The following is a 12,483-nucleotide window of genomic DNA, read 5'->3' as shown; positions in this document are numbered from 1 at the left end:
ATTTTAGAATTAGAGCAAGGCTGTTCAGACGTGATGTGGGGGCATTTCCTCACAGAGGGGAGTGGGAATTTTGAACTCGCTCCCTCAACAAGCTGTTGAGGCTGGGGAATCAAATGAACCATTCAAGAATTCAAAGGATGGATGGGTATTTGGGGGGGGGGGGGGGGGGGGGGGGGCCACGCAGACTTGGTGATGGGCAGCACGGTAGCATTGTGGATAGCACAATCGCTTCACAGCTCCAGGGTCCCAGGTTCGATTCCCGGCTTGGGTCACTGTCTGTGCGGAGTCTGCACATCCTCCCGTGTGTGTGCGTGGGTTTCCTCCGGGTGCTCCGGTTTCCTCCCACAGTCCAAAGATGTGCAGGTTAGGTGGATTGGCCGTGATAAATTGCCCTTAGTGTTGTGTGGGGTTACTGGGTTATGGGGATAGGGTGGAGGTGTTGACCTTGGTTAGGGTGCTCTTTCCAAGAGCCGGTGCAGACTCGATGGGCCGAGTGGCCTCCTTCTGCACTGTAAATTCTATGAAATCTATGAAAACAGATTGATGTTTTTTTTTAGGCCTCACGGCGCCGAGGTCCCAGGTTCGATCCCGGCTCTGGGTCACTATCTGTGTGGAGTTTGCACATTCTCCCCGTGTTTGTGTGGGTTTCGTCCCCCACAATCCAAAGATGTGCAGGTTAGGTCGATTGGCCACGCTAAATTGCCGCTTAATTGGAATAAATGAATTGGGTACTCCAAATTAAAAAAAAAAAGATGCAAATCAGCCATGATCCAAATGAATGGCAGAACAGTCTCAAAGGGTTGAATGGCCTACACCTTTAACCATCCACATCCTGTAGGTACCATGTTCTAAGAGGGGAAGAAGGTGTTGTGACCATGGACTTCCATTGAATTGATCCATGATCATGTTTAGCAAAGTACTGCAGTGGTTTGCCAATGCCTTCTGCAGTATGACTGACCAGGAAACGCTCCCGCTTTTAACATTAGGCATATTGGAAGGATTTACAGACTGACAATCAACCTGTTTCGACACATTATGAATGCACCTTCCGTGGCCATGACGACCTGAAGTGGAATTTAAAGAGCTTCTGGCCCAGAGTTGGGTCGCTACCACCTAGGTAAGACCGTCTAGGTATTTAAAAGAGGTTTACGAGACATGATCCATTTTGTGTGTGTAGTTTCCGTCCTCCCAAAAAAAAAGTGATCATTCCTCACAATAAACAGGAGGCCTCTCAGGAAAGACCAACGGCAGGACTGGAACACTACGTGGGTGAAAATGATCACAATCAGGAAGCAGCATGAATCACACAGCTCACTGCGTCTGGGAGGTCGCTTATTAGGTGATCAATAGAAAGCAGCAATTAGGAGAGAAGAACGGTAGGCATTTGAACGTGAAACAGCAAATCAACAATAACTCACTGGAATAACCATGATGTTTCGCTCCATGAAGATCTTGTCAGCTTCTGGAGTTGTTGGGCCATTGGCACCTTCAGCGATGATCTGTTTAAAGAAAGTAGGTTGGCATTAATGTCAGGGCATTGTGCGTAAGTGTATTTCCTGGTCTTCAAATCCCACCATGGCTTCGCCCCACCCCATCTCCAAATTCCTTCATAATTACAGCCCCGAGAGATCTCGGTCCTCAACCAATTCTAGCCTCTTGCTGACCCCCTACTTTTATTCACCACACTATTAGAGGCCATGGATCCTAAAGGTCTAATGTGTTAAAACAATACAAATTCTCCTTTCTTTCCCGCCCCAGTGACCTGGACCTGTGTAAATGCTGGGAAAGTGTTGAATCAAGATCTGAACACTCAGCTGTGAGCTAATTCGAGCAGATGGGTTGGAACCAGAGGGCACAGATTAACTGAATGGAAAAAGAATCAGAAGACTTTTTTTTTTTTGATGGCAGGTTCAATTTTCCCACCACTTGCGCCTGGCGCTGGCCCCATTACGCCAGGTGCATAGCAGGAGGCGCCAAAAACGGGTTTTGCGCTAGGCGCACGTGATGCACCCAACCCGCTATGCCCTACGTGATCTGGGACACGCCCTCACTGGGCATAATCCAGATAGCATATCTAAATGAGTGATTAGGCTCATTTAAATATGCGCAGCGTGTTTGAGGCTGCAGTCTCCCAGCATTCAGCGGCTCCACTTGCCAAGCCACACGCCGGTGTGATTTAGTGCTAATCTCCAGAAATGGAAACCAGACATGATGGCCGTGTTTGGGGGGGGGGGGAAGAGAAGGGGAGTTTTGGATCCCATTGGAGTCCCTGATGGTCGGGGAAGGGGCAGTCCGTGGGCAGTGCCAACCTAGCATTGCAGGGGTTTCAGATTGGCACTGTCAAGGATCGGGACCCAAGGGGGAATGACCGTGAAAAGGGTGGGGGGAGGGGCTAAGAAGGGATATGAAGGGCGGGTTTGAAGAGGGGGCCTGAAAGGGGGAAGAGGCCCTCAGCGACTCACTTAGCAAACTCACTTGGGGGAGGGGGACATGACCCGATGCCTATGAGAATGGATGGGTATGGGGGGCCCCCCATGGGGGGGGGGGAGGGGACGCAATGTCAGTGAGTGGGAGCGTGAGGAACCCTCAACCTCATTTTAAACTGGGCACCCTTTAAAATGTCGCTCCGATCTCAGAGGAGCCGGTCTTGCCGCCATCTTTAGTTCCCCACTGCAGAAAAAGATTCTAAGTGAGGGATTTGCCAGTCAGAAACTCCCCAAGCTCCAGAAAATGACCACGTGTGGGTGAATACTGTTCTGGATCGCACCCAACGACTCGACAGAAATCACCCCACGAAACTCGCCCAAAATGACACTTAGTCATTTGTTGGGGAGAATTGAAGCTAGTGAGCGATGTTCTGAAATACACTGTCTAAGTGAATGGTCAAAGCAGACAATAGGAACTTACAAAAACATAAAAGATTAGAAAAGAGATTACAGGGCAGGGGAGCAGGTCTAACTGAATACCCCTTTCAAAGAGCCAGCATTGACATGTCACGCAAATGGCTGCCTTACCCGTTGTATTATTCTGATAATTTGTCCTTTCCGAATTTTATGGGTTTGGTAGCTTTCAACGGCTGTTTTTTTGCATAGTTCATTTGTAATGAGACATTTGCAAATTGAAGCACCACAAAGTTTAACTTTATACATGGCCCATGAGCCACCAGTGCAAACAGGTACAGTTCCATGACAAAATGCTTGCATATCCTTGTGTCACAGCATTATCTGTGCTTCCTGACCTACCGTAGGTTGCAGTTGCAGGAATAAGGCGGGAAATTGGTCACAGGTAGGGTGGTCTTTTGAAGGGTGGGTGCAGACCCGATGGGTTGAATGGCCTCCTTCTGCACTGTCGGGATTCTATGACTCTACACTGGCTCCCAGCGTGGCAACATTTTAATGTTAAAATTCTCATCATTATGTTCTATTTTGTTTACGTTTTTGCCTCTCCCCGTCTCTAACCTCTTGCAACCCTCCAACCCACATATCTGCGGCTCTTCCAGCGCTGGCTTCTTGAGCGGTCTGGATTTTTTAAGAATTGTTTTCAGGCAGCCTTGCCAGGCTCCAAACTTTGACATCTCCTTCTCCTCCTCATTCAAGACATTCCTTCCATTCAGTATGTCCACACTGACACTTGCCAACTTTTACAGATGCACCATAGAAAGCATCCTATGTGGCTGCATCACAGCCTGGTGTAGCAACTGGGCAGCATGGTAGGACAAGGAGATAGCACTGTGGCTGCACAGCACCAGTGTCCCAGGTTCGATGCCCCGCTGGGTCACTGTCTGTGCGGAGTCTGCACATTCTCCCCGTGTCTGGGTGGGTTTCCTTCGGGGGCTCCGGTTTCCTCCCACAGTCCAAAGACATGCAGGTTAGTTGGATTGGCCATGATAAATTGCCGTGTCCAAAATGGTTAGGAGGGGTTACTGGGTTACGGGGATGGGTGGAAGTGAGGACTTAAGTGGGTCGGTGCAGACTCGATGGGCCGAATGGCCTCCTTCTGCACTGTATGTATGTTCTATGTTGTTCTAACTGCTTGGCCCAAGACCGCAAGAAACTTCGGAGAGTTGTGAACACAGCCCAGTCTATCATGCAAACCCGCCTCCCATCCATTGACTATCTACACCCCCCAGCTGCATTGGGAAAGCGGGCAGCATAATCAAAGACCCCTCCCACCCGGCTTACTCACTATTCCAACTTCTTCCATCGGGTAGGTGAGCACGCACGAACAGATTCAAAAATAGCTTCTTCCCGCTGTTACCAGACTACTAAACGACCCTCTTATGGACTGACCTGATTAATACTACACTCCTGTCTGCTTCACCCGATGCATTTAAATTGTGTACCTTGTGTTGCCCTATTATGTATTTTCTTTTCATGTAATAAATTATCTGTTTGAGCTGCTTGCAGAAAAATACTTTTCACTGTTCCTCGGTACAAAGAACAAAGAAAAGTACAGCACAGGAACAGGCCCTTCAGCCCTCCAAGCCTGCGCTGACTATGCTTCCCGTCGAAACTAAAATCTTCTACACTTCAGGGGTCCATATCCCTCTATTCCCATCCTATTCATGTATTTGTCAAAGATGTCCCTTAAACGTCACTATCATCCCTGCTTCCACCACCTCCTCCGCCAGCGGGTTCCAGGCACCCACCCTGTGTAAAAAAAACTTGCCTCGTACATCTCCTCTGAACCTTGCCCCTTGCACCTTAAACCTATGCGCCCGAGTAATTGACCCCTCTACCCTGGGAAAAAGTCTCTGACTATCCACTCTGTCTATGCCCCTCATAATTTTGTAGACCTCTTATCACACGTGACAATAAACAAATCCATCCAATCCAAATTCATTAAGCAAGCTTTTGGTCACCTGTCCTAATATTTATTTGTGACATGGTGTCAAATTTTGTTTGACAACATTCCCATTAAATATCTTGGGCAGTTTACTACGTTAATGGTGCTTTACAAGTGCATCTTGTTGTTGTGACTGTTAAGGCTTGCTAACACCACAGGGTGGCAGAAAGAGCACTGCACCGCATGCATTCAATTCTAACCCTGCTTTACATCAGTAGGCGTGAATGCAGAGGGGAGGGGCCCACTGCCAAATTTCTACCCTCTCCGCTTTGTGTACATTTCTTGGTATCCCAGAGTATGGCCAGAAAGCTCCCACCAGAGACAGAAATCATGAAATAAACATTTACAAGGTGGGAGCGGAGCCAAGCTGCCCACCAGCTCATTTCCATTCGGCACATTAACTCTCAATTGCAAGCCAGCCTTTGAGAACGCACTCATCGGCATCAGATTGGAGTGTTTGAGAACGAGCTGCCAGTAACTTGTAACCACAGGACTGTTACTTTCAAAAATTATACTTTTAGTATCAAGGAACCGGAGTCGAGGTTACTTTGGCAGCGACCCAGAAGCCTCAAAGCCAATAGGTATTAGTTTTATTTCTTTGACTTGCAGCGTGGCACACGTTCCCTCTCCAAATCAGGGGCTCCTGCCCATTCTAGGGATATCTCTGCTCCTTGGTGAAAGTCAGGGATGAAATCAGAAATTAAGGATAATTGTATATTTCCCAGAGAGAGAAAAACAGCCTCTCAACTTCTGTCACACTCCCAGAATTGTACATTTACCAATACGGTTGTATTTCTCCATCTGTTGGGATTCTCTGTCCCTGCTGGAGTGGGCCCCCGCCCATCATGGGTTTCCCAGCGGCGTGGGGGGGGAGCTTCAATGGGAAATCCCATTGACCATTTCACATCAGTAAATCTCTCTGAACTGCTTCGAATGCAAGCATCTTCCTCCTTATGGAGACCAAAACTATATAGAACACCCGGTGCAGCGTCACCAATACCCTACAGCTGTAGCAAGACTTCCCTACTTTTATTCTTCATCCCTCCTTCAATAAAGGATAGCTAGCATTCCATTTGGGTTCCTAGTTACGTGCTGTATCTGCATAGCTAAACGGTGTTTCATATCGATTCGGCAGTACGGCGGCATCTTTTACTCTCTCTCCATTTAAATGATATTTTGCTTTTCTATTCTTCCTACCAAGGGGATAACATTTCCCCCATTATACTCCATCTGCCAACTCTGGCCCACTCATGTAACCAACATGCTCTCCTCAACTTGCTTCCCCACCTTTATCCTCAGCAAATCTGTCCACAATACACTCCGTTCTTTCATCCAGGTCGCTAACACAGGTTGTAAACAGTTGAGGGCCCAGCACTGATCCCCGTCACACTCCAGTTTGCCAACCTGAGAATGACCCACTTATCTCGACTGTTAGTTAGCCAACGCTCTACCCATGCTAATACAATACCATCCCAACATCAGGGGCTCTTAGACTGTGTAGTAACCTTTTACCTGGGACCTCAGCGCCTTGAGGCAGCAGTGCTAACCACTGCACCACCGTGCTGCCCTGGCCTTCAGCAGAGTTAAAAAAAAAATTTAGAGTACCCAATTCATTTTTTCCAATTAAGGGGCAGTTTACCGTGGCCAATCCACATAGCATGCACATCTTTTGGGCTGTAGGGGCGAAACCCACGTAGATACGGGGGAAAATGTGCAAACTCCACACGGACAGTGACCCAGAGCAGAAATCGAACCTGGGACCTCAGCGCTGTGAGGCGGCAGGGCTAACCCACTGCGCCACCGTGCTACCCGCCTTTAACAGAGTTGAGTGGAGGTACCTCAGAGGGACTGGAGCGGTTTGGGCTTGCGTTCACCTCTTGGGTGAAACTTCTGTACAGCACTCCCATGGAGCGTGTCTGGACAAACACCACCAGCTTTAAATACTGGGCAGCACGGTAGCATTGTGGATAGCACAATCGCTTCACAGCTCCAGGGTCCCGGGTTCAATTCCGGCTTGGGTCAATGTCTGTGCGGAGTCTGCACATCCTCCCCGTGTGCGCGTGGGTTTCCTCCGGGTGCTCCGGTTTCCTCCCACAGTCCAAAGATGTGCAGGTTAGGTGGATTGGCCATGATAAATTGCCCTGAGTGTCCAAAATTGCCCTTAGTGTTGGGTGGGGTTACTGGGTTATGGGGATAGGGTGGAGGTGTTGACCTCGGGTAGGCTGCTCTTTCCAAGAGCCGGTGCAGACTCGATGGGCCGAGTGGCCTCCTTCTGCCCTCTAAATTCTATGAAATGAAAAACTTCCAGCTGCACAGAAGCACGAGGCAGAGACTTTTTCAAAATTCATTTACGGGATGTGGGCATCGCTGGTTAGGCCAGCATTTATTGCCCATCACGAGCTGCCCTTCAGAAGGTGTTGATGAGTTGCCTTCTTGAACTGTTTCAGTTCTTCAGGGGCAGGTACACCCACAGTGCTGTTAGGGAGGGAGTTCCAGGATCTTGCCCCAGTGACAGTAAAGGAGCGGCAATATATTTCCAATTCAGGGTGGTGAGTGACTTGGAGGGGAACCTCCAGGTGGTGGGATATCTGCTTCTCTTGTCCTTCTAGATGATAGTGGTTAAGGGTTTGGAAGGTGTGGTCTAAGGTACCTTGGTGAGTTATTGCAGGGCATCTTGTAGATGGTACACACGGCTGCCACTGTGCCTCAGTGGTCGAGGGTTTGAATGTTTGTGGAAAGGGAGTAATCAAGCGGGCTGCTTTGTCCTGGATGATGTTGAGCTTCTTCAGTGTTGTTGGAGCTGCTCTCACCCAGGTAAGTGGAGTGTATCCATTACACTCCTAACTTGTGCCTTGTGGATGGTGCACACGCTTTGGGAGGTCAGGAGGAGTTACGCATGAAAGGATTCCGAGCCTTTGACCGACCCTGGTTACCACAGTATTAATGCGACTAGTCCAGTTCAGTTTCTGATCAATGATAACCCCCAGGATATTGATTGTGGGGGATTCAATGATTGGGCAGCACGGTAGCATTGTGATTAGCCAATTCCTCCGTGTGCATGGGTTTCCTCCGGGTGCTCCGGTTTCCTCCCACAGTCCAAAGATGTGCAGGTTAGGTGGATTGGCTGTGATAAATTGCCCTTAGTGTTGGGTGGGGTTGCTGGGTTGTGGGGATGGGGTGGAGGTGTGGACCTTGGGTGGGGTGCTCTTTCTGGGGCCGGTGCAGACTCGATGGGCCGAATGGCCTCCTTCTGCACTGTAAATTCTATGATTCCTTAATACCATTGAATGTCAAGGGGTGATGGTTATATCCTCTCTTGTAGGAGATGGTCATTGCCTGGCACGTCTGTGGTGCGAATGTAACTTGCCACTTGTCAGCCCAAGCCTGGATATTGTCCAGGTCTTGCTGCATTCAGACATGGACCGTTTAATTATCTGAGGAGTCATGAATGGTGCTGAACATTGTGCAGTCATCCGCAAACATTCTCACTTCATATCATTGATGAAGCAGCTGAAGATGGTTGGGCCAAAGACACTACCCTGATGCCTGCTGTTATTCGCACTGGCAATCGAGCTACTAGTGATTACTCTCAAAATGGAGAGGGCAGGAGAGGTATCCAGAGGGGGTGGCAGAGAGCATAAAGTTTCACTATATCTCAAACCCGCTAGGCCAGCATGGAAGGGATCATGAAGCTCCTAAAGGAGTTTGAAGCCTTCTTGGGCTACAATCCAACCTGAGCAAGAGTGAAATCTTCCCGGTGAACCTGCACGGGAGAGGCACAGAGCTAGAGGGACTACCATTCAAACAAGCCCAAACCAAATTCCGCTACCTGGGGGATCCAAATAGCCCACGACTGGACACAGATCCACAAGTGGAACCTGACTGGTCTAGTGGAGGAAGTAGAAAAAGGAGGTGCAAAGGTGGGTTACACTCCCACTCTCGCTAGTAGGGAAGAGTACAGATGATCAAAATGAACATATTGCCCAGGTTCCTCTTCCTGTGCAGATCCCTCCAGTCTACATCCCCAAGCCCTTATCCAATACGGTGGACAAACTAATCATGGAGTGTGTGTGTGTCTCTGTGTGTGTGGGCAAAGAACCAAAAGATCCAAAAAAAGGTCCTACAAAGGAGAAGCAGCATGGGAGGCCTGGCCCTCCCAGACCTAAGTTCTATCACTGGGCGGTCACAGCAGAAAGGGGGTGGGTGAAGGAACGGAGGGTGGAATGGATGAAGATGGAGTGGGGTTGCTGCACAGGGACATCCCTCCAAGCCCTAGTCACAACCGGTTACAACTCCAATGCAGGCCCCGGGATCAATCATACGATTTCCCATGACCTCCCTGGAATAGGAACTTCCCCTTTAGGGCAGGCAGGACTTCCCCTTTAAGGGGGTGGGATTTCCCCTTTACAAGGATAGCCCCAGTTGTATAAAAACTTCGGCCTAGCTGCAGGTCGAGGAAGGAGACCCTTAGGTCTTTAATTTCTACCATCGTCTAAGCCAGGGGTGGGCAAACTACGGCCCGCGGGCCGCATGCGGCCCGCCATGAGGTGCCCGGAATCATAACTGGCATTTTTGAAAAGCCTCCGGGGAAAAGCCGCTGAAGTAAATGCGCTTATTCAATAAGCGCATTTACTTCAGCGGCTTTTCCCCGGCGGCTTTTCAAAAATGCCGGTTATGATTCCGGGCACCTCACTGGCAGGCCGCATAAAAACGCGCGTAGTGGGGTGGATGAGTGGGGCTGTCTCATTGGTCGGTTTAGTTGGGTGTGCGACCAATAGGAGTCCAGGTTACAAACAATAAGCCTTATTATTGTTTGTAACCTGGACTCCTATTGGTCGCACACCCAACTAAACCGACCAATAAGGCAGCCCCACTCATCCACCCCACTACGCGCGTTTTTATCGTTGACTCGGCCAGGCTGTGCTTCTGTCAGTGTTAAGGATCAGCACAAGCAACTTGACACCTGATTTCAACAAACTGGTAAATGACTGCAGTCAGATGCATCATTCTCATTGACATTGTTCTGTTACTTACTGAGTTACTTTGTTTTTCAAATAAATGTGCTTTTTTTTCTTTAAAGACCTTTTATTTTGGCTATTTAAAATATTAATTATTTTACTTAATATACTATGCGGCCCTTTAAAATTGTGAATTTCTGAATGTGGCCCTTGGACGGAAAAGTTTGCCCACCCCTGGTCTAAGCGTTCTGCTTCTCGCGGATTCAACACAACCCGACGTCCATTCTCTCCGACAGGTACTCAAGAAGCCCAGCGCTGGTAACTAAGCTCCAAACGTGGTATCAGATGAGACAACACTTCGGCCTAACTGAAACATCCACCATGACTCCTGTATGTAACAACCACAGGTTCACGCCCGCAACAGTGGACGCCATCTTCAAAAGGTGGAGACATGACGAGGGGGCACTGACGATTAGAAACATGAACACAGACAAAAGAATAGTGACCATGGAGGGGCTCATACAGGTTCCAACTCCCAAAAGGAAAATGAGACATATACAAGTCAAAAACTTCTTCTGTGGGAAACGATGACTTATCCCCAGATATCAGGACATTCGCTAGTTGAGGAACTGTTGGACGCGGGTGACCTAGGGAAGGGCACCTGTGGGGACCTGTACGGGTGACTGTTGGAGGGGGTACATTCCCCCCTGGACGAAACGAGGGAAAAATGGGAGGAAGAACTAGCCATAGAAGTGGGGGTGGGGAAGACTCTGGATCAAAGCACGACACAAGGCGAACCCCACATGCGCAGGGATGAGCCTAATGCAGGTCAAAGTGGTGCAGAGAGTGCACCTAACCAGAGCCCGAATGAGCAGGTTTTTCCCCGGAGGTGGAGGAAAAGCGCGAACGGTGCCAGGGAGGCCCAGCCAACCCCCCCGCCCAGATGCTCTGGCCCTGCCCCAGACTTGCTGGGTTCTGGACCACAAAAAAAAGAAGAAATTGCGAGATAGAAGGGAGAGTCGCAGGGGAGAGGTCCGAGGGCAAGCGGAAAACCAGAGTGAACAAAAAAAAACACGGCAGTCAATACACGCTAGGGCCAACTGAGGCAGGTCGGCCAAATGGGACCACGGCCACAGAGGGACAAGTACATACAAATATATATATTTTGTGATCTGTTTTTGCTTCCGTTTTCTTTTTTGCTCTTTGGTCTACCCTTTTGTAACTTCAATTTTTCCTTGGTTGCATTACGTGCGGTTTTGCAACTTGTAATTTAACCTATATGAACTGAAATGTGAGACATAAGCCAATAAAAATATTTTAAAAAATTATTTGTGGTTTTCCAATCAACTGGAGTCTTTACAAAACTAGATATTTTGGAGATTACAACTCTTTCCCCCTAGCCACCTCTTTTAAGACCATCAGGTGCCGGGGACTTCACGTTTGCCTAGTATTTTTTCTCTAGCGACAGTGGAGGTGAACAAACCTCAGAATATTCTTAGCTGAACTGTATGACTTGGGTCCTCCCCTCCCTTAATGCTAAGAGACAATGGAACAAAGATTCCTGACATTTGTATCAAGTTAAGGACATGATTTTGAATGCAGCTGTTTTTAAAAAATCTCATTAACAGTGTGGCTACATTAATAAACTAAACATAAACCTGCTTTGTCATAGAGCAGTTAATACTGCTGCCTCACAGCGCCAGAGACCCGGGTTCAATTCCAGCCTTGGGCGACTGTCTATGTGGAGTTTGCACGTTCTCCCCGTGTCTGCGTGGGTTTCCTCCGGGTGCTCCAGTTTCATCCCACAGTCCAAAGATAGGTGCAAGTTAGGTGGATTGGATATACTGAATTGTCCCTCAGTGGGGTTACAGGGTTAGGAAGGGGGATTGGGCTAGGTTAGCGTGCTCTTTCAAAGGGTAGCTGCAGACCCGATGGGCCGAATGACCTCCTTCTGCACTGTAGGGATTTAACGAATTTTCATCACCAGAGGCAGCAGATGAACAATGGTTCTGTTAGCTCAGTGCGGTTACAGTGGACTAATTACAAAAGGCATTAAACAAGGTGATTTAATTAGTGGGCAAAGGACACAATATCTCCTTCCCGACATGAAGACAGGGCACACAAGATTCCGGCTCACTCTTGCTTTGACTTTCCACGCGTTGTTCGTTGTCAGCTGCTTCTCACCAGCGGCAGGGATGAGAATGTCACACTCTGCCTCTAGGATGTTGCCATCATATGGCTGTGCTTTAGGGAATCCAACAATTGTTCCATTTGCCTGTGTACACAAACCAACAGGATAATTAAACGCCAAAATTCTTACAAGTCACAACGCGTGCATAAGGAGCTTGGTTTGCAATAAAAATGTTTTTATTTCTTCACCTGAGGAAGGAGCTGCGCTCCGAAAGCTCGTGTTTGAAACAAACCTGTTGGACTTTAACCTGGTGTTGTAAGACTTCTTACTGTGCTCCCTAAAGGATGTCAGTGAGGCAGATGACTATTTACGACAATCGATGATAGTTCTCAGGTCACCATTACTGAGACAAGCTTTCAATTTCAGATTTATTAATTGAATTCAAATTCCACCAGCTTCCATGGTGGTGTATGAACCCATGTTTTAGCATGGGCCTCTGGGTCACTAGTCCAGTGACATTACCGGTACACAACACTGTCACCCCATGAA

At 48.5% G+C, this 12,483-nt stretch overlaps 1 protein-coding gene across 1 annotated transcript in view; it reads right to left on the bottom strand.

Annotated features, from left to right (window-relative positions):
• Window positions 1–12,483, bottom strand: part of LOC119956001 (glutamate dehydrogenase, mitochondrial) — a 104,248-nt gene that overhangs the window by 31,757 nt on the left and 60,008 nt on the right. Inside the window, exons 9-10 of the mRNA XM_038782663.1 lie at window positions 11,941–12,078; window positions 1,419–1,499 (exon numbers count right to left, since the gene is read on the bottom strand). Coding sequence (XP_038638591.1) covers window positions 1,419–1,499; window positions 11,941–12,078 — 219 coding nt within the window. The remainder of the gene's footprint in view (window positions 1–1,418; window positions 1,500–11,940; window positions 12,079–12,483) is intronic.

This window comes from Scyliorhinus canicula, chromosome 22 (assembly GCF_902713615.1).
Source record: "Scyliorhinus canicula chromosome 22, sScyCan1.1, whole genome shotgun sequence".
NCBI lineage: Eukaryota > Metazoa > Chordata > Chondrichthyes > Carcharhiniformes > Scyliorhinidae > Scyliorhinus > Scyliorhinus canicula.
This window is presented reverse-complemented; position numbering and strand designations above follow the sequence as displayed.